The sequence below is a fragment of the Mastomys coucha genome, unplaced genomic scaffold (assembly GCF_008632895.1).
Source record: "Mastomys coucha isolate ucsf_1 unplaced genomic scaffold, UCSF_Mcou_1 pScaffold7, whole genome shotgun sequence".
Lineage (NCBI taxonomy): Eukaryota > Metazoa > Chordata > Mammalia > Rodentia > Muridae > Mastomys > Mastomys coucha.
The window spans coordinates 41784594-41806576 of record NW_022196913.1 but is presented as its reverse complement, the minus strand read 5'-3'; the positions used below and the strand labels follow the sequence as shown (position 1 = coordinate 41806576).

Sequence of the window (21983 nt, the reverse complement as noted above, 5' to 3'; positions counted from 1 at the left end):
CACTTGCTGCCCTCTAACGGCTCCTGCCTGTGAGTTGCCAGGCGCAGGCCTTCCTTCCTGTAGGGTCTGTGGTGGGGGTTTCCTTCCCTTTGGTTAGCAGGCCCTTTCCCCTACAACTGCTGAAAGAGCCAGCCGTTTCTCATCATAAGGAAAAGATGTCAAAAGTCAAACCGTGCTGTTGTGGCTGGCTCACAGAGAAAAGACTGGCTCAGTGTTTCATTGCTGGTCCCGAAATAACCCACAGTAGCGTTTGTGTGGCCTCTGCAACCTCACTGTCTTCGGAAGGGACAGCTCCTCCCTTCTCTCTCGACCCTGCTGCAGTTCTTAGCAGCTTCCTATGTTTGAGAGGAAAGCGCACCACTCTGGCAAGAGCCAGCAATTGTCAGCAAGTTGTGCACACAAAGGGGCTTCCTTTTCCTGCCTCAATGGGGGTGGGGGTAGGGTGAGAGCTGTAAACCAGGGTTCCCTCCCCTGACCTTTTCTTAGGATCCTTAAGAACCAACTCCAAAGGTAAACATGGACCGCTGGATGAAAAACATCTTCTGAGTGAATACTTAAAGACCTGGAGACACAAGTTGGACAGAGTCCAGTTCTGTGTAGAGAGGAACCAAGTACTTAATCAAGGAACAAAGGTTGGAGGTACAGCAGGAAAACCTGGGGCACTTGCCTGCCTTGGTAGTTGGGAAGCTTGGCCCAAGATGGATTGGAAAGACACTGAAAGCAGACAGGCAAGATTTTGCTCCCATCAGCTGAGCTCTGGCCCAGAGAGAATGGTGTCGTGAATATACTTTATGACTGGCTGGGAAGAAGGGAGGATGCTGTGAGGAGAGGGACTTCCTGGGGAGCAGGGAAATGTCATCTTCAGATGGAGTGCAGGGTAGACTCTCTCTGGCTTTTGTGAAATTGAGGGTTGGTGGCCATGGAGAGATGGGGGTCACGAAGGAGCGAGGGAATTCCCTAGGGAGGTCTGTGTGGGGCTGGCAAACTACTGCTCTCCTCTACAGGATGGAGAAGGGGTGGGAGAGGCAGGAAGTGGAGCTGCTGGGCTGGAATTTGAAGGAACATGAATGAGGGTTAGTGGTCCACCCCTTCTGATTTTCACTTTGTGGGAAGGGAAAAGAAGCAACTACTGGTTTTTCTTTTGTGTGTTTGTTTGTTTGTTTTTTAATTTGGAGCTTAGGTTGCAAAAGTTTGCCATTGAGAAATGAATATAGTTTTACCCTTTGGCTACTCGATTTTGTAGAATCATCTCCCCCTCCTCTCTTTTCTCATAATGCTGAACAAGTTTGAAAGAAGTACATCAAAGATCCAGTATGGTGATGCAGGCCTTTAATCCCAGCACTGGGAAGGCAGAGGCAGGTGGATTTCTGTGTGTTCAGATAGCCTTATCTACATAATGAGTAAACAGTGAGATCCTCTCTCAAAACAAAACAAAAACCCAACCAACCAACCAAACAAAAAATATTAGAAAAAAATGCTAAATTAAAAACAAAAAATTCCCTCCTCCTCCTCTCTCTCCTCCTCCTCCTCTTCTTCTTCCTCCTCCTCCTCTCCCTCTTCCTCCTCCTCTTCTTCTTCCTCCTCCTCCTCTTCTTCTTCCTCCTCCTCCTCTCCCTCTTCCTCCTCTTCTTCTTCCTCCTTCTCTCCCTCCTCCTCCTCCTCTTCTTCTTCCTCCTCCTCTCCCTCCTCCTCTTCTTCTTCTTCCTCCTCTCCCTCCTCCTCTTCTTCTTCCTCCTCCTCCTCTTCTTTTTCCCCCTCCTCCTCTTCTTCTTCCTCCTCCTCCTCTCTCTCCTCCTCCTCCTCCTCTCTCTCCTCCTCCTCTTCTTCTTCCTCCTCCTCTTCCTCTTCCTCCTCCTCTTCCTCTTCCTCCTCCTCCTCTTCCTCCTCCTCCTCTCCCTCCTTCTCTTCTTCCTCCTCTTCCTCTTCTTCCTCTCCCTCCTCCTCCTCCTCCTTCTCTTCTTCCTCCTCTTCCTCCTCTCCCTCCTCTCCCTCCTCCTCTTCTTCTTCTTCCTCCTCTCCCTACTCCTCTTCTTCTTCCTCCTCCTCCTCTTCTTTTTCCCCCTCCTCCTCTTCTTCTTCCTCCTCCTCTTCTCTCTCCTCCTCCTCCTCTTCTTCTTCCTCCTCCTCTTCTTCTTCCTCCTCCTCCTCTTCCTCCTCCTCCTCTTCCTCTTCCTCCTCCTCTTCCTCTTCCTCCTCCTCCTCTTCCTCCTCCTCCTCTTCCTCCTCCTCCTCTTCCTCCTCCTCCTCTCCCTCCTTCTCTTCTTCCTCCTCTTCCTCTTCTTCCTCTCCCTCCTCCTCCTCTCCTTCCTCCTCCTCCTTCTTCCTCTCTTTTTCCCTTTCCCTTCTCCCCCTTTTTCTTCTTTCTTCTCTTCTTTTCCTACCTTTTTTTCTTGTTACAACTAACCTGAAATTCTGGTTTCTGGTTGCCTAAAGGTACTCATTTGTCTGTAGATTGTTAGTAGCTTTGGAAGCAGCTAAGAGCCCGGTGTGCAATTCTGTGAGGCTAACAGGGCCCCCAGAGGCTTTCTTCTCAACTGTGAGGGGTTAGTAAGTCAAGGGGAAAACCAGCTCTTAGTGTTGTCTTACTCAAGGGTGTGGAGTGGAGAGAAATCATAAACATCATTTCCACATTAAGATTCGGATTGTTTAAGATCATCCCCTGCTCCTAAGCCCCAGTTGGAACATGGTATATTGTTGTTCTAGGAAGTGGTTTTCCATCTTGTTCAGCCAGGATCCCCTTTGTCTCCCATAGTATTTTACACAATGCAATTTCAACCCTGGAGATGAAAGTGTGTCTCTAAAAACTGCATGCCTGCCCAGTGACATTCATTTGCTCTCTGGATTTTTATCTTTGCGGGGTGAGGCACCTTTTGTTTTTCATTTTGTTTTGTTTTTGTTTCTTTGAGACAGGGTTTCTCTGTGTAGCTCTGGCTGTCCTGGAATTCACTCTGTAGACCAGGCCGGCCTTGAACTCAGAAATCCGCCTGCCTCTGCCTCCCAAGTGCTGAGATTAAAGGCATGCACCACCACCGACCGGCTTGTTTTCCATTTTGTTTCAGGTAAAAATCAAAAGTTGCTGGCAGGCCCTGAGCTTGTATACTACTTTTAAGGCGAATGAGTGAAAGCAGAAGACACCAAGATGCTCTTTTATTTAATTATTATTTTTTGCATGCAGCACTGGGACAGGATCCAGGGAGGACCTTGTGCATGTGAGGCAAGTTCTCTCACCACTCCAGCCCTGGCGATACCTTTAAATCTCTGAAATATTATGATTCTTGTTTTGTTGTTCTAACCATGGCTAGAAGAAGCCAGTAAGATGGAAACACCACGTGTTCTGGGGACAATGGCACCTCACAGGAGGGCTCTGCTTCGGCAGAGTGCATGTGCCTCCAGGGATGCCAGGTACAACAGAGAGCATGACAGATCTTATGAGCGACTGGTTGTTTGTGTTTGAGCACAGTCTTTACTGCCCACTCTGGGTTGACTTCCTTGTATCCAGCTCTAAACCCCATTTTTTTGAATTCCACACTACAGGGTGGGCATGTGTCTTAGTCAGGGTTTCTATTCCTGCACAAACATCATGACCAAGAAGCAAGTTGGGGAGGAAAGGGTTTATTGAGCTTACACTTCCACATTGCTGTTGATTACCAGAGGAAGTCAGGACTGGACTCAAGCAGGTCAGGAAGCAGGAGCTGATACAGAGGCCATGGAGGGATGTTGCTTACTGGCTTGCTTTTTCCTGGCTTGCTCAGCCTGCTCTCTTATAGAACCCAAGACTTCCAGCCCAGGGATGGCACCACCCATAAGGGGCCCTACCTTGATCACTAATTGAGAAAATGCTCCATAGCTGGATCTCATGGAGACACTTCTCCAACTGAAGCTTCCTTCTCTGTGATAACTCCAGCCTGTGTCAAGTTGACACACAAAACCAGCCAGTACAGCATGGAATTGATAATATTGTTGCATATTGATGATAAAACTCAGGGTCTCTGGCTGGGCAGAGGTGGCATACATCTTTAGCCCCAGCACTCAGAGGCAGAGCCAGGCAGATCTGAGTTGGAGGCCAGCATGGTCTACAGAGTGAGTTCCAGGACAGCCAGGGCTACACAGAGAAACCCTGTCTCAAAAAAACCAAAACAATAAGAACAACAAACTGTCAAGATATCACTTACTGGATGGGGAATGGTTCTTACAGACTCATGTGTCTGAACATTTGTTCCCTGCTTTGGGAGTCTCTGAGACCTTTAGGAGGTGGGGCTTAGCCTGATGAAGTCAGATGAGAAAGTTGTGGTTCGTTCCTCCCCTTCCTCAGTCCCCTTCAACGTGCCCAGTTGTGAGCATCCTCTAAGTGTTCCCAACACCAAGAAGCAGTCATGCCTCGGGCGGTGGTGGTGCACACCTTTAATCCCAGCACTTGGGAGGCAGAGGCAGGCGGATTTCCGAGTTCAAGGCTAGCCTGTCCCACAGAGTGAATTCCAGGACAGCCAGGGCTCCACAGAGAAACTCTGTCTCTAAAAACCAAAGAAAAGAAGAAGAAGAAGAAGAAGAAGAAGAAGAAGAAGAAGAAGAAGAAGAAGAAGAAGAAGAAGAAGAAGAAGAAGAAGCAGTTGGCTGTGGAGTCTTCCAGGCCACACAATGGACTGTTTCCTTCAAACTGTGAGACCCAGTAGATTTTTTTTTTCCTCCCTTAAGATACTTCTCTCTGGTTTTGTTCACAGCATCAAGAGCAACACATCTGACAAGCCCTCTGTTCCTGAGCCATACCCCTATGTCACCGACTGGTGCTTGTTTTTGTGTAATTGAGGATGCCATCTATATGGTCAATTGTGTGTTTTGTGGGGAGTATGCTGGTATGCATATGAAGAGCAGAACACAGTGCCTTCCTTTCTCTTGCTAAAGCTAAGTCTCAAGGTCAACCCTTCCTACCTCCTCCTTTTTTTCTTTTTTCTTTTTTTTTATCAGAGCTGGGGGTGGAACCCATGGTCTCCATCTGAGCCGCACCCTCATCCTGACACATCACTTTTTTTTTTAATATTCTATAAAGATTTGTTTGTAATTACGTGCAAAAAAAAAAAAAAAAAGTGTGTCTGCCCGTTGATATGTGCACCCGAGTGTAGATTCCCTGGAGCTGGAGTTTCGGACTCTGACCATTTGGTGTGGGTGCTGGAAGCTGGACTTGGGGTCCTCTGGGAACTGAACTTGGAGTGCTCTTGAGTGCTGAGTCATCCCAAAAGTCCTATTTTTAAGTGTTTTTTGGGCTGGGTGGGTACATGTATGAGTGCCTGCAGGCTAGAGCTGAAGGGCTTGCTGTTTCTGTAGGCTTGTAGGAAAGTCAATAGTCCTATAGATCTAAGCCTCTTTCCTGGTGAAGCTGGGAATGTTCTCTGACAGTGCATAGATGAAGAACTTAGTATGTCTATCTCACAGAAGTCTGTAGTTGTTTTCCTTTCTTCTCCTCTCCCTTCTATCTGTTAGTATCTGTGGAGACAGAACCGAGTTCTTGTGTGTGCTCAGCAGGTGCCGCCTCAGAGCCACACCCCCACACCCAATTATTATTATTATTATTGTAAATAAAGGCTGGATTCAAAGGACCACATGGGCCGAAATGTAAACTGGCTTCAGCGAGAGCTCTTGGCTGTTCTGAAGCTTGTGCTCAGCCGAGAGAAAGAATTTGGGACCAAAGCAGAAAGAGAAGCTTTGTAAGAGAGTTGGGAGTGAGAAAGGAGATCTAGGTCCCTTTGTAGAGAAAGCAGCTCAGATCACACACAGCCTAGGAGTGTGTGAAAGGGCGGGTCTCGGGTAGTGGGTAAGTAAGAGGGAGCCGAGCCGAGCTGGGATGCCAACTCTGCGTGGGGCATCTGGCTGAGAATCCACGCCCACAGAACCCAGGCACACGGTGGAGAAACCTGCAGAGAGACATTTTGGCAGTGAGTGGAAAGGGGGACCTGCAGGGGCCCCAAACTGGGAACCAGTCCAAAGCCACCAGTCTGCCGAGGAGAGAGAGAACTTGGAATAACAGCGGGTAAACTCCTGATTAATGAATAAGCTGGGGGCTGGTTCAGGTGAGGGCGCACCTGTGATTTACCTAAGCCCTACAAAGCTGCACCCCAAGATCCCTCACACTCAAAACTGCGGGAAGAAAGCCTGGATTGTGCTGAATAGCCTTGAGGGGAAGGGGCTCTGGGAGGGAACGGCTTAAAAAAGAAAATCTGGCTTGGATGGGGGATGGGGCTTGAGGAAGGGAGGGGAGCTGCTCTTGCTCACAAGTGCCCATGGAGACAAGAGTCAGAGTTGCTCTCTAACTTTGGCCACCGAATATAGGCAAAAGTTAACTGACTATTGTATGTACGTATAGACAAGATTATCCTCCAGCTTAGTGGACTGTCTTGTCGATTTTTGTTTCCCTTTTGTTGATAATACTTTCTCAGGCTTTAAAAGTGTGATGTGCATTCAGAAAAATGTTAGAATCCTATCCACAGAGTTTACTAAAGGTTTGCAAATGCTCACTGCAAACAGCACAAGGTTTTTTCCAGCAGGAGCGAACCTCACCTTTCCTCACTCCAGTGCTTGGCCTACATCGCAGCCCAGTGCCTCTGTCCTGAGATCCAGCTTACACATACTAGGCAAATGCCCCACCACTGAGTTAACACCACCAGCCTGAGGGGGAAGGGATTAAATTGTGGTATCAGATGCCACAATTTGCTATAAATCTTACTTTTTAAAAAGCGATTTAAACACTGTAAATGTTCAGGGCTGTGGCAGAAGTAATTTGACATTGTATAACCATCACCACAATCCAGCTACTCAACCTTTTTTTTTCTTACTTCCGGGAGAGGCTCTGGACCCCCAAACTCCGATTCCCAATCCCAGCTCCCGGTAACCACCATTCTATTTCCTGTCTCAATGACTGTGCCTAATCCAGGGGCCAGAGCTCCGGTCACCAGGCTTAGTGGCAGGCATCTCTATCCACTGAATCATGTTCACCTTTGGGGGGACCCACCTTCGACTTCCCGGCATCTGTCTTTCCTTGTTCTTCAGAGCTGTGGAACTGTTCAGTTCATACCCTAGTGTTTGCCTTTCTGACTTTAGCAACAACTTCCACTTCAAATTGAGTTTGTGAAATTCATTTTTTTGTTGGTGTATGTATGTAACCTTCTCCTGTGTGTGTGATTGTGCATGTGTGTGTGTGTGCACGCACACACACGCACGCTTGCATGTGTGTTAAATGCTAGAGATAATTCCCAGGGCCTTGTACATGCTGGGCAAGTCCTCCTTGTGGTGGGTCCTAGTCTTATAGCAAGCGCCTTTCTCAGTTTGAAGACCAGCTCAGTACCTTTATAATAGAGTACTTTGATCAGTTCAGTTATCCAGCTGATAAGCACCTGGACTGATAAGATAATGCATTTCCACATCTCTGAACTCACTTCTGAGAATCCTCCATTCACAACCCTCCACCAAAATCGAAAAATACAATTGGAATCTCCCTTATCACGGCCCTGAATCCCCTGTGGGTTACACTGAATCCTTTTTTTTTTTTTTTTTTAATCTTATTTTCAGATTCCTGAGAAAGAAAAATAACATCTAAACCAGGTGATCTTGTTTAGTTAAGTCCTAGCTCCCACTCTCAACAGATCTTTTTGAAATGTCCTGGCGAGTTCCAGCTATTGCTCAGCCACATAGGGACAGCCTGTCCTAATGTGGTCTGTGGCAGAAACTGACTGCAGGCCGGCCGGCCAGGGCTTCCTCAGAGGAAAGAGATTATGAACAGAGGAGTGGCTGGTGGTCTCATTGGCCCTCCCTAGGGCCACTAGCTCATATTGATCAGGCAGGGCAACTGTCCGTCCTGCTCTCTGGAATGTTGGGATTGAATGTATGCAACAAGAGAATGACCGGCACATAATGTGTGCTGGAGGAACCCGAGTCCTCGGTTTGAATTTTAACTCTGACTCTGGTAGGTAGGTACCTCCGAGCCTTGGTTTCTCCACTGGTGGAAACAACTTACCTGGTAGCTACAACCAAAACAAAGCAAAACAAAACAAAAAAAAAAAGTTTAAAAAATAGTCAATGTAATTTCCAGGGGATTAGGGAATTCTGATTGCTTCAATGTTCTTTTTTAGCAAATGGTTGTAGATGTTGTATTCATTAGAGAAGTGAGTGCAAGAGATGTGGAAATGTGTTATCTTAAACAGCAGCCAGGTCAGGGCACAGGCTTGAAACCACAGCTACTCTGGAGGCTGAGGCAGGAGGATGAGTGCCTGCCTGGGCTGCAGAGCTTTAAGTTGTTCTGCTTTATGCTTGTTTTATTTTGCCCAAATCCAAACTCAGTGGGTTTTGTTCTGAACACTTTAAGCCATTTAGGAGGTGGTGAGCTTCTGCTCAAGGATGGTACATGCCCCTGTGTGTGTGTTTGTGTGTGCATGTGTGTGCATGCATGCGTGTGTATGTGTAAAGAGAGACAATTGATGTTAGTGCTTCTGTTTTAGTGAGGGGAACAAACTGCCCAATAGAGGCCAGCAGAAGTGCTTGCCTGTGGCTGGGTAAGAGTGGGTCGGTGTTACCCCAGCTTCGAATCACTGGGACAAATACCTGAGATAAATCCATCTAAGTAGAGGAGAGTTCTTCGGGGCTCTGAAGTGCTTTCACAGGTTTCAGTTCAGATGCCGCCCTGTTGTTTTGGGCCTATAATGAGGTAGTATTTCCTGGCAGGGAGCAAGGAGGAGCAAATCGACTCAGCTGATGGAGTCTATGATGGAGAGAGGTTGTAAAGGGAGGATGAAGGAAACGGAAGATGTGAGGCAGGGTACCAGTATCTTCCCCAGGAGTATGTGCCCATGACCATAATCCATTCACCAGGCCCTGCCGCCTAAGAGTCTACCACCTCCCAGTATGTCCACAGGTTGAGAAATCAGCCTTTAGTACATGGTTCTGGGGACACACCTGCCCACAGTATAGCAGCTGGGACTTCTAGAGGGAGCCTTAGGGATCTGAGTCCCATGCTGTAGCTCCCAAACAGTCAAGACATTGATGCGAGGCTCTGCTGAGAGCTTCCTGTGAGAAGTACTTAGACTTCTCCCAAGACAGCTACAGTCCAAGACCATGACACGTCAGACGATAAGGGCCAAGAGGAAGCCCTTGGTTGCTTCCTTTGCTTTTGTCGGTGGGACCTCCCGATCAACTTTGGACCTGGGGAGAAACAAGACAGTAGCAAGGCAGGCAGAGAATGAATACCTTTTCCTGTCATTGTTGTCCACTATAGCCTAGGCTGGACTTGAACTAGCAGTAATTCTCCAGCCTCAGCCTCCTAAACACTGGGTTTCCCAGCTTGAGCTACCAACCATGTCTGGATGAGACTGAACTTGATTTGTTTTTGTTCTCTGTCTCTCTCTGTCTCTGTCTCTCACTCTCCTTCTGTCTCTCTCTCTCTTCTTCTGTCTCTGTCTCTCTTTTTCTCTCTTTCTCAGACAGGGTCTTTGTATGTAGCCCTGGCTGGCCTGGAATTTGCTATGAAGACCAGGCTGGCCTTGAACTCACAGAGATCCTATCTCTGTGCTCAAGTACAGGATTACAGACATGTATCACGATTTGGCTTGTTTTGTTTTGAAATGACTCATGTAACCCAGACTGGCTTCGAACTTATTATGCAACCAAGGCTGGCCTTGAACTCCTGTCTTCCTGTTTCTGTAACTCTTGAGTGCCGTGTCACCGTACTTGACTATTGAAGTTGAGTTCTTACTGCTCTTGTAGTGATTGAATGGAGACAGCTTCTTTAGACCTATATTTCCAGGGGAGGGGAGGGGGGGAGCAATTGGACCTTTATAAAAAAATAAAAAGAAGATTGCCTGGTGCAGGGCTCCTGTGGGTGTGGGAGGGAAGGTGAGTGAGGAGTGTGAGGAGCATAAGAACCCCCCTGCAGTTCTGCTGGGATGGCCGCACTGTTTCTAGGAGAACAGAAACTTTACATGGCTGCTGAGAGGCAAGCTTTCCAGGTTGCTAAGTGCTGGGTCCCTGGCATCCATAGGTTGCCAGGGCAGGACACTGACAGTGGAGCTGCTTCCTCTGGGGATGGGCAGGATGCTGACTCTGGGTGCTGAGGCTGCTGCATTCACTCAGTTTTTATGGGAGAGAAGAGACTTAGACACTTCTGGGGAGAGTGTCAGAGGTTTACTAACAAGCTTCTGTATCCACCAGGCTCTGGCTGGATGCAGAGAGTGCTGGAAAGTTTCTTTTGTCCATAGTAGTCAGTTACAGAGTGAGGGAACCTGCAGAGCCGAGGGGGACTTTAGCTTGGGTCCAGCTCCATGCTGAACCAGGGCAATTAAAGGTGGCTCGGTGTGAACAATATGTTTTATGTCAAGTTTCTCAGTAGCTACATTATAAGAAGAAGAAAGAAAAGAAGGTTAAAACGAATTATAGTATTTTAATTTCCCTAATAAATTAAAAAAAATCATTGCAATATAAACAGCACCAAACATAGATATACTGAAATATGTTAGGCTAATTCCTAATAATTTATGTGGTTTGCTTTTCATTTAAATATTTGAATTTATAATGATGCCATATCGCATTTTGAACTAGCTGCATGCAAAATGACCGCATGTGGCTTCTAGCTTAGGCACTGCAGTTTACACTAAAGTTTCAACTAAAGATAATCCCCATACCCGTGGGATGTGTGGCAACATCTAAAGACATTTTTGTCAACAGAAGACAATCTCCATAGCATAGAGTGATGTATCCTGAGACACTGACAGCTCCCAGTATGACCAAGCTCTTCCTTTGCCTAGTGCTATGGCTACGGTAAGTCTTACCGTAAGCTCTTGTGTTAAAGATTTGGTCCGAAGCGTATAGTGGGAGGTGGTAGAATCTTGAAGAGGTGGAAGTACTGATGCACTTAGGGGATCCCCTAGATTGCCCTACAAAGAAGCCAGATCAACGGTTGGTTCCTTAAATCGCCATTAGGGTGCCTGCTACAGGTGGTGACTACTGAGAATGAAGGACAGGAAGTGGGCGAGTAGCTCAGGGCGGGGACTCCAAAAGCAGCGGCTGGAGAAAGGTGCTTGGTCCACTCAGTCTTCCAGCTAAGAAACCACCAATCAGGAAGGCAGGTTCAAGTGAAGCCATGTGGTTATCCCTTGAAGGAGCCAATGTGCTTTTCTCCTCAGAAAGCAATCAATCCTTTCTCTGCCCTCTGCGCAGTCCCTCACAGTCACAGGATAGCCCTTCTTCCCCTCCCCGCCCCCACCGTTTTTCTGGGTGTGCTTTCTTTAACGTATTGATTGACAGTCTTTCTCTAAAGCTCCCCTCCCCTCCCCGCCACGTGTCTGCTTGCCCACCGGGTGGCTGATCTCCACGCCAGCTTCATGCAGACAGCCTGGCTTCCTCTCTTCCCTATCTCTGTCTCCCTCCTCCAGGCAGCTGCTGAGATTTACAGCTTGTCTGCTTTGGGATTTTTTCTGTTAAACTCTAAAAAAAATCATCCTTGAACTTTGAAAAAAAAAAAGTGGCATAACACAGGGCCTTCTGCTCACACAGGTCTCAAAGCAGATTGTCAAAGCTTGCTCTCTGCTCTCTTGCAGCCTGGGCACCATGATGTGAGCAGCCATCACGCTTGGCTTCAGCATAGACTCAACAGCAAAACACAACTTAGAGGCTCCAAACAGTGAACCTAAGTAAGCCTTTTCTTTTTATAGTCTGATTGTCTGAGGTGTTTGTTACAGTATTGGAAAGCTACTGAATGCATCTCCCCACAGCGAGGAACAAGGCACCAAGAGTTAGGAAACAGCAGGATAGGTGTTGACCCGTGAGTCTCCTGAGCTGATCTTGGGATGTCAGAGGGGAGCATCTTGTCATAAGAATGTGTTTCTTGTTCATTTAGGAGAGGATCCCAAATCGTTTCCTAAATGTCCTAATAAATGCTACTCTTACCTGTCAATGGAAAGTACCTCGAAATAAGAGGAAGCTCTATTTTAAGTTGACGAGGACCAAGAGTGTTGCTTTTCTCCTCCATCTCCTCAGAGGGTCCTGTCCCGTCCAATTGTGGTGGAATTACAAACTCCTGTAGAAAGTAGCAGAGAAATGGGTGATGGACCCATGGAGTGAATGAATACCAGAAGATAGCCTGAGGTGTGAACCAGAGTTTCTTCTGGCTTCCTTGTTCAGCTTTGGGCAGATGTTCTTCACTGACCCCTGGCCTTGCTGGTATCTCCCTTTTCCTCTTGTCTCCTCTCTGCGTCCTGCATTTGTTTGTGGATGGGTTGATTCTGCATGGAGATTGTTTGGGTCGTCTCCTTAAACCTTCCTCTAACCAAACCCCATGAGTCTGGGTTCGGGTTGCACTATGAAAAGGTCCCCCAGGTCTTTCTAAGTCTTTGCCCTCTGGGCTGTCAAGGAAAGGCCCCCTTTTATGTTCCTGCTTATCTTCAGTCCTTCAGCTTATTCAGCAGCAGCCTTCGCTCCCATGAATGGGCCTGTTGATCAGCAAATCACAGGCAGTCATTCAGTCAGTTCATATTTTACTAGGAGTCCATGGCTCATCTTTGCACATCATCATGTGCTTCTTCCCTGCTTGCTATCTCAGTCAGGGATAAGGACATTACAATTAGATGGGAAGCTGGGTAGCTTTCACACTGGCTCAGACCCCAGTCCCATCCATGTAATCATAGGGTTACAGTCCCAAGGTGCATACATCTCAGGAGTGGAGAAACTGCTGGGAATTCCCAAGTGACCCAGGAATACAGTTTTTTTGTTTTCTCCCCACAGATCACCCTTTTCCCACACTGTCAGTATGAGGCTGAGATTTTTCATACATGATGTGCTGTGTGTCAGCTCTTTGGATTTCTCTTGAACAGTCTTAGCCCTTGACAATGGGAAAGATGGGGTCATAAGCCAAGAGCTAAAGGATTGTCTAGGAGAGAAGAGAACGCTTATGCAGAGTTATACACAGCTGAACAGATCTCCACAATGCATCCTCTAGCTGTGGGTGTAAAATAAGCCCTTGGTTCCACTGGGTGCTAGATATGACGCCGTGACTAAGCCCTAGCTAGCGTCAGAGCGTTTCTTTGTTAGTGGCCCAGAGTGTTCACAGAGACAAGTGTGAGAGTCTTCAGTCCACTGCCAACTAGGAATTAAACCCTCCGTGGGTGCAGGCAGTGTCTTTCCTTAGTGAATTAAGAGTGGCTTTTTAAAAAAAGTTTTCCTTTCCTCCTCTCACTTTAAACCATATATCTCCAAAGAAGATGATACCCTGAATCCAGGGATCCATTTGAAAGGTCAAGGGTCAGTCAAGAGCATCTGCCCAAAGCTAGGTGATTGAACAATGAAGCAAGAAGAAACGCTGCTCCACACTGTCTTATTCAGGGTTTCTATTCCTGCACAATACATCATGACCAAGAAGCAAGTTAGGGAGGAAAGGGCTTATTCAGCTTACTTCCACATTGCTGTTCATCACCAAAGGAAACTGGCTTCTCCAGACGTCAGGACATGGATGCTGAATATTGTCAAATGTTTCAGTACTATGGATCTTTGATGTGTGTATGTGTGCATGTGTGTATGTGCATGTGTGTGTGAGAGAGACAGAGAGAGGGGGAGGAAGAGAGAGAGAGGGGGAGAGTAGACATCTGTTACTCCCTCGTTCAGCATCTTTGAGGCTTGGCTCTGTAGAGCCATGAAGTGGGACCCAGATGCGAGGTTGTTTACTGACCACCTTCGAATACAGGCAGCTCCTGAAGCTGAACATCAGTGTATGCTCCTGGGTAGTCTGGCCTTTTGCTGCAATCAGATGTCAGGACGGTGTAGATTCTGCAACATAAGGGTCATAATCCATAGTAGGGAAGTGCTCCTCTTGTCTCCAGGACTCCGATTTTTGCAATTGTATTTGCTAATCTGGCACACCCTTTAGCTGATCTAAAAGTGAGCATGGATGGCCTGAGATGAATTCTGCGGATGCTTCATGAGACATTTTCAGAACCCGATGGCTCGGATTTTTCCATGCCTCCACAGTCCGCGTGGAAGAGCTCTGTCCTGGCTTCCGCAGTGGAAGCGGAGCTGTGGCTGGAGCATCCCAGGATAGCACAGCTCATTTTTTTCTTGTTCACCCACAGTTTCTGAAGCCCTTTGTATTTTAAAAGTCAATGCCACATTTTGGTGGAAGGTACGTGCCTGGGGAGGGTGGCATTTTTTAGTGGAAACAAAGAAAACCTGATGTTCCCACCGTGTTCGGTTTTCTGGGCTTTTTCCTACGGTTGCTTAAGAAGTTGGGAGTGTAGAAACTCTTAGAATTCCCATCTGGGTGCTTTAATGGCACACAAATGGATCTTAAAGCCACCCGCCCTCCAGCTTGTCTATGTTTGAGGACTGTGAAGCCAAGTAGAGCTATAAAAACCATTTTGTGCAGTGACCCACCCGATGCTGCCACAGCCAGCCAGCATCCCCACCCCCTTCAGAGGAGTGTCTGCTGAGCCCTGACTGCCGGGGCTCCTGGAAGCCATCACTGTTCACTCTTGCATGTCTCGAAGCATCTCCCCCCAAAGAAAACACACTCAAGACTCTGAGCCTGGCCTCTCTCTTCCACGGCAGCTCCCAGCCTCTGTTTGGCCTATCCTCTTCCTCAGGTCTCCACTCCAGCCTGCTGGTGTGGGCCACGCGGGAGGGTGGCGGTTTGTGCTTGAGCCCGAGAGGGAAGGGCTGGGAGGCTGCAGGATCCTTCCCGTCACTTCACCCTGTTTTTCTCCTCTCTTCCCTTCTTGGCGTTTACCTCGTTCCCTAACAGATTTCCACACTGAGAGTTTAACTCAGGCCAAGAGAGTAGCCCCGAAAGGGGGTGAGGTAGGGGTCAGGACATATGCTAATGAGGCCGGGGCTCCAGGTCCCAGCAGTATCTCCCTGTGGATCCCTGTTGGCCCCCAGGAAGGCCTCCCCACTTCTCCCCACTCCGGGCAAAGACTCAGAGAGGCCTGCCCCTTCCTTATCTCCACCCCATTGGGAAAGCAGCCTGTTTGCCTTGCTCTTTCAACGGGTACACCTTTGTCACGAAACCAGAAGAGTCCAGATGTCAGATATTTGCCAACTTTCCTGGGGTTAACAGGACTCCAGTGCCCCCCAGAGGAGAGTTAAATGGAAAATAGCATCCAATGCAAAGGACTTACATCTATTTAAACCGTCAAGTTTATGATCGTTTTTTTATAGTTACAATAAGCCTTTAAAACACTAGAGCTGGGCAGATATCTACCTTCTTAGCTATTGGTATCTAATTCCCTATCAATAACCCTGAGATATGACCTGCCATGTTCCATCTGGGCTGCTCTTACTCCATTTTTACTGGGGACCCAAGAGTCACAGGTACATAAAACCGAACTGAGGGAACAAGAAGACTGATGGCAAAGCACCCAGGAGGGAGCCTCGGCCTATGGCCCATGGCAGAGATCTTCAGGGCAATGCATATATGACCTCCAGTATATTCATTTAAATTCCAGTATATGTATCCTCTATTCCTTTCTCAGTTACAAACCTGCAGTTTTCTAGTACTCTCCCAAGGATGGGCCCCACCTCCATTTACCTAAAAGAGAAGTCTTTGCTTTCTTGTACAACCTTAGTGCCCATGGCTTGCCTTATTAGGTTGCAACCCTATCTCAGGCACCTGCAGATCCCTTCTGTAATCTCATGATCCATAAGGTGGGGAAGGAGATAAAGGAATCCCTCTGAACAATGCAATCCCAAAAGCTTCCCAAACACTATAGACTGCTATTGCTGGGCACTTAAGCAACACTCTCCTTTACAAAGCCCCCACCCATGTTTGGGTGTGTCTTATCTGTCCCCAGATAACCCTCTTTCTTCATCCCCAAGCTTAAATCCATGTTAACATTTTTCTTGTGAATAAATGCCAACTCTGCTTCGTACCATCTGAGGCTGAAATTCTCTGGGCCAAGTCGAGGGTCCCTACCATTCCAGGAAGAAGTGTACAAGAAGAACCTGGTTGCTTCAGCTGGAGCCCTGTCCCTGGCTCTCTTCTGCTGCTGACAGGGACATATAACCCAGACCTTTAACTTCTTGGTGGGCAACAAATAAGTATATTGAAGAGTTCCCAGGGCTGTGAAGGGCAAACTGTTGCCATGAATCAACATGGTAGAGACTTGTGAATGAGGGGAAGTGTTAGCATCAGGGCCTCCAAAGCCCGTGGCGACGCATGGGCTAGTCTCACAGACCTATTGCCAGGGCAATAGTTGCCATATTCCCAGAATCCACTGGGCTCACTTCCCACCTTTACCTGTGGCCACTACGTCAGAACCCATATATATATATATACATATACATATATATATATATATATATATATATATATATATATATATATGTAGAACATTCCTCCATCTCTCTCTCTCTCTCTCCCTCCTCTCTTCCTGCTACTGCCCCCTCTCTCCCTCTCAATTAAACCTCTTACACGTGGAACTGTTTGGGCCTAGTGTGTGGTACGGTCTGATGCGACCCACCATTCTAACACATCAGGAAGTAATCCCTTTCCTTAGCTCTCTAGCTCCCTGACTAGACAGACTCCTTTCTCTCCGCAGGTTGAGCCTTCGGCTATTTCTGGGTCTCATTGGCTCTCTCACTGTCAGCTTCAGATTACAAACTCTCTGCCACTCCCTCCCCCTCATATATATATCTTCTTTACTTCCTTTCTCTGTAATTCTCTTTAGCACCTCTGGTTCCCTCTGCAATCTCCTTCTTTTCTGCTCTTCAGGGGGTCAGTGGGAGGCTTCCGGGAAGAGGAAACAAGGGACCACTCCCTGAGAACGTAGGTCTCTCTTTACCCCTGGGGCGAGGACTAGTAGCCTCTAGTCACGTGGGAAAGCTCCCACCTTCCGTATTCCTAGAAATGACTCCATGCAAAGATCCACTTTCCCCAGCAATGGTTAGAGAAGAGCCTCTGTCGTGGACTAAGTTATGGCCCCAAAAGGCCTATGCTAAAGGTCCGACCCCCACCTCCACATCGTAGAATGGCTGCATAATGAAGACAGACCATTTGAATGTGAAATTGAATTAAAATGGTCATTTGAGTGGATGCTCATCCAACCTGCCTTTGTAGGAAGACATTAGGACTCTGACACACACAGGGAGAGCAGCTACAAGCCAACGAGAGCCTCCGAAGCAAGCCAGGCCTTGACTTGGCCTTAGACAAGAGCTGTGAGGTCATGCCGCCTGCTGTTTAGGCTGTGCTCTCTGTGGCGTTTGTTACGCACTCCTGGCAAACGGGTCCACTCTCAAATGGTGTGCATACCATGTGACACCCACAAGACTCCTAAATAATTACCCTTATTTACCTCTGACAAGCCTAGAAACAGACCCTCCAATTATCATTCCGTGTTTATTTAATCACTCATTCAACTGTCGGTCCTGAAAACCAGCTAAACACAGAAAGAGGGATGTGTTGTCCAGATGACTGACGGCTTTCGCACCTGGCAAAAACATCGTTAGCTGTGTGGCAGCACCCTCAGATACAAAAGTCTCAATGACTATCATCCAGGATGCTCTTGTCTTTGGATCTAGTTGCCCTTCTGATCACAACAGCCTCAATCCAAGGAGTCCTCCGCGCCCCGCCTTCCCCACTCCGTAATGACTTAGAAGGAACCAGAAACTTGACCTGTCTTCTCCAAGGCCTGGAACTGTTTACCCATCTGTGCCAAGTGATGGCAGATTCCGTAGGGAACCCACTTCCTTCTGCCTGGACATCTTCCCATAGTAAAATAGTAGTAAAATAGTGAGGATTTGATTTCCAGTCTTAACCTTTTGGTAGGTTCTTTTGTTTTGTTTTCTACTTTGTTTTTCCTTGAGCATCTTCTTGCTACATCCTAACACAGCAGAAGAGAAAAGTAGCAAAATGCATCCTTTGTATGCAGGAGCCTGTTCCTCAGATAACAAACCTGTTCTCTTGATAGTAGCACTCACCTACTCATGTAGAACTGTCATGACGTAAACACCTCTGAAAGGCCTCAGTTCTTAATATTGTTACCATCGTAGTTCATTTCCACAGACATGATAGAAGAGATGTTCAAACCATGGCCATTACTAATTTTGTTAATGGCTTGTGGTGAGAAAGTAGAGATATTATCTACAAATAGAATGAAGGGTCTGTTTTCACAGAGTACTTTCTCAACAGCATGAGGACTCCATTGTAGAGTGGTCCAAGTCAGCACAGTAGAAATGAATGCCTTGTAAAACATAGCTAAATACAGGATATCAACCCAGGGTAGCCTGCTTCTGCCAGAACCTCCTAAAGGAAGAGATACTTGGAGATGTTGTAAACAAAAAGAACATTAACCTTGATACACGAAAGTGGGAAAGGCCCATTTAGTCCATCTCTCTTGTGCCTTTGTCAAAGGGACCTTTGTCTTACGGCTACACTAGTGTGCAAGAAGAGATAACCAGCTCCACCCATGGGTGTCCTGCTCCCTTCCAAGTGCACCCAAGGTAACAAAACCCATTGTAGTTATCACTTCTTATTTCTTGCCATCCTCCCTAGGAATGCACAAGCCATGTCTACAGTGAAGAACTTGGTAATTAATCACGTGAAGCCTATATCTGAAGATTCTTCTTTCTTGTGAGAGCCCCAGGTTATGTAACACAGCTTTCCATTTAGTTCAACTCGTTGAACTTCTGAAGAAAATACCCTCCCACTGGACTGTTAGCATCTTTTTTTTTTTGTGTCCCCGAGGAGCACACATTTGACGTCCCTGGCTTCCCGCCTTGTGTATTTGTCATGTTATGGTTGCCATCGATCATTTAATTATTCTTGCTTGCCTCAAAATGAGCAACCCCCCTTTAAGCTGTCAAGTGCAAACTATGTTACCTAAAATACCTGATTCCCATTTAGCTCCTAAATCCATCAACAGACCAAATCTGATAGTCTGGACTTCTTTAAGTAGAACTAGAGCCTTCTACACTGCTTGCTACGTTACCATGCCAGAGCACGAATCTATATAAAGTCTTCAACCTATAGAGCGAGGCTTCTATGACAAGGAACACTGAGCACCCATGCCTAGTTCCTGTAATCTTTTCATCCTCTGGACAGACAAGCTGAATAAGATACAACTGGTCCAAGGTTTGTAAGTAGTAAGCACAACAGCCAGTCAGTCTTGTGTTTCTTCCACCTTCTGAGGACCCGGCACCATCCCACCCTCATCTTCCTAAAGCTATTCACTTTACAGTCAATTTAGATTTTGTTTTTTGCGTTCACTTTCGAATTCTCCTCACACTATCCTTTGCCTTTGCATGAAAAGCTGAGTATATATTTGGAGAGTCGGGCTTCAGGACACTATTGGATTCATATTTATTTCTCTGGGACCCCAGATGTACAAGATGACCCGAGTAAAGGAAATTCTAGCCCAAATGTTCACAGTGCTGAGACTGAAAATTCCTGGTCTTGACCAGGTCATTCTCTAGCTTAAAAACCAAATGACCACATATATTTCATTTTGCTGATGGGGACTTATATTTACAGCCCTGGTCTGCCTGTGAATATTATGGGGTGCAACAAGGAAATGAAGACAGAATAGTTATCTCATATTGTTTCTGGCTAAGAATTGGTCTTCTTGGTTGCAGGGATGTAGGTTAGCCCAGTGACTATGGGAATTAGTATAAATCTCAAAAATGAAAACTAGAACTACCAAATGGGTTGCTTACCCTGCTCCTGGGTATGACCTAGAGGGCTCAAACCATCCCATGAAGTAGAATCTTGACTGCCAAATAGGTCAGCTATACTGCTCCTGGGTATGACCTAGAGGGGTTAAACCATCCCATGAAGTAGACTCTTATACACCCATCTTTCTCAGGGCACTATTCACAATAGCAAAGTTATAGACTTAGCCTAGTACCTATCGATGGTTAATGGGAATGTGGAACATTTCAGATCTCTATTCAACATAAAGAATGAAATTGTATCATCTGTAGAAAAAGGAGTGGGCATAAAGATCATTGTATAAAATGAAGTCTATTAGACTCAGAAAGTCAAATCCTACATGTCTTTTTCCCCCTTATATGAAGAACGTAGGTGTTTCCCCCCTCATATGAAGAACATAGATGTGAAAAGGAATACATGAAAGAAGAGGGGTGACTATCTTAATGACTTTTGTATTACAGCTGCAAACGTGACAGAAATAACTTCCCAGGAGGATGATTTATTGACCCGTGGTATCTCAAGTATTGCTCCATGGTAACAGGGATGGCATGGAGGGACTCAGTCTACAGTGGTGGAAGAACTTGGCAGGGATCATTCATAAAGAGATGGCTTCGAAGCAGAGGAAGTGGGTCCTGAACCAGAAATGCATATAACTTTCAGAGCCCTATAGCTGGGGTCTACTTTACCAGTTCTTATGAGTTCCACAGCCTCCCAAACCATAGCAGGGATAATTTGAATAGAGGAAGATGGCCTGTGGGATGGAGGAGGGGGAGTTTAGAGGTGTAGTGGGGTTGTAAATATGATTTGAGTACACTGTAAATATATGGTAACCTAATAATAAAATTCATCCTGTGTACGAACAGTAGATACTAATTTAAAGGTCTTTAACAATTTGGTCTTGTCACATCATGGAAGGTGACTCTGAGGAATTAGGCAGTGTTGCTGAGACAATAAGTAAGCACACTGTGAGCGTGGTGGCCTGCGTCTTGGCTCTGGCTTCTATGGAGACTTGCTGAGTAAGTATTTTTGGGAGTGTTCCTTCCCTCTTGGGGTGAAACGAAAGCACCTTCAGGTCTTTGCTGGCTTAAACAGACTTTATTCTAGAATAGGCCCACTCATGAACGAGTTTGGAGAATTACTAAATCATAAGAAGTAGGAAGGAGAAACCACCACAGCTCTGTCCTTCCACTGCCTGCTGCGGCCCCGCCCACCCCTAGCATGTGCTTGCCGTGTGACCCACTTCCTTCCCTCTGCATGGGCTGCAAAGCTAGCTGTTGGGAAATGAGGAGGTCTGGCAGGCAGCAAGGCCAGCCAGGGGTGAGGCTCTGGGTGTGTGAAGAAGGGCTGGCAAAGGCAGTTCTTTGGCATTTGTTCTCAAGAGGAAGGCTCGGGGATGAGCAGTGACTCAGTCGGTACTCTGCACTCAGAGGCTCCACATTTGCGCACCCAACCAACCATGAATTGAAAACAACAAGAAAATTGTCTGTCTACTAAACATGCAGGTGTCTCTCGCCATCATTCATTAAGCAATGAAGAGGTGATCTGAAGCAAATAAGTAGACGGACGTGCGAGGTCATAGAAGGACACAACACCAGGAGCCTACACGCTTGTGCACCTAATGCATGTGTTGCCTCTGGGGCCAGAAGAGGGCGCTAGATTCCCTGGAACTGGCATTATAGTGGATTATTAGCTGCCTCGCGGGTGTTGGGAATCCAACCAGAGTCCTCTGGAAGAGCAGCCAGTGCTCTTAAATCACAGAGCCATCTTTCCAGCCCCGCCTCCCCCCCAAGTACTGAAGTTCCAATCAGTCGCTCAACCTTTGTAGAATGCTCAGTATAGGCGTGGCTTCTTTCTGGGAACTTTGGTTTGCAAGGAAAACAGCTCACTCTTTCCTCTTGTTTTGTCTTTATGTCATTTATACTGTTTTGGATGAGATAAGGTCTCCCTCCTGTGTAGCTCAGACTGGTCTACAGCTTGCACCCTGGCTCTCAGTTACCAGGATTAATGGTCCATCACCGTGCCCAGCTGTACTGTGTTCGACAGTAGTGGACAGGCCATGCTGGGAGCCATATAGGTAGCCTTGACAACACTTTGGAACTCAACAACTAAAGATGACTATAGGGGCTGAGTTGGAAGTAGGTTCCGCAATCAGATTCCATATAGCACGCCCCTTCAATAACTACCTAGCCAAGCTACTTCCCCCACCTAAAGAGGCTGTGCATGGAAGCACGTAACCATTTACCATTTAAGAGCCAATTCATGACCTGAAAAAAGAAAGAAAGAAAGAGAGAGACAGAGAGACAGAGAGAGAGAGGGG

General features: G+C 46.9%; 1 protein-coding gene across 4 annotated transcripts; it reads right to left on the bottom strand.

Annotated features, from left to right (window-relative positions):
* Nucleotides 1-10146: 10146 nt before the first annotated feature.
* Nucleotides 10147-17189, bottom strand: LOC116082033. Of its 4 annotated transcripts, none has more exons than XM_031358834.1 (5): nucleotides 17066-17189; nucleotides 13424-13794; nucleotides 11923-12052; nucleotides 10806-10910; nucleotides 10147-10366 (listed from the first exon to the last, which is right to left on the bottom strand). In XM_031358834.1, the coding sequence occupies exons 2-5, from the start codon at nucleotides 13730-13732 to the stop codon at nucleotides 10239-10241; spliced, it is 672 nt and encodes a 223-aa protein (XP_031214694.1). In that variant the 5' UTR covers nucleotides 13733-13794; nucleotides 17066-17189; the 3' UTR covers nucleotides 10147-10238. The 4 variants fall into 4 exon arrangements, with proteins under 4 accessions (XP_031214694.1, XP_031214692.1, XP_031214696.1 ...); XM_031358832.1 differs by lacking the exon at nucleotides 17066-17189 and adding an exon at nucleotides 14535-14619; XM_031358836.1 differs by lacking the exon at nucleotides 17066-17189 and adding an exon at nucleotides 14535-14619 and having other exon boundaries at nucleotides 13697-13794.
* Between the last annotated feature and the right edge of the window lie 4794 nt (nucleotides 17190-21983).

Bases quoted from the DNA above. Each gene is read 5' to 3' on its own strand.
- LOC116082033 (XM_031358834.1), bottom strand. From the start codon at position 13,732: ATGTTCAGCTTCAGGAGCTGCCTGTATTCGAAGGTGGTCAGTAAACAA. The intron at 12,053-13,423 runs GTAAGCTGAATA...TACTTTCTACAG, and splicing joins TGATGAACAGCAATGTGGAA to GAGTTTGTAATTCCACCACA. The intron at 10,911-11,922 runs GTAAGAGTAGCA...GCTTCTTTGTAG, and splicing joins GAGGTACTTTCCATTGACAG to GGCAATCTAGGGGATCCCCT.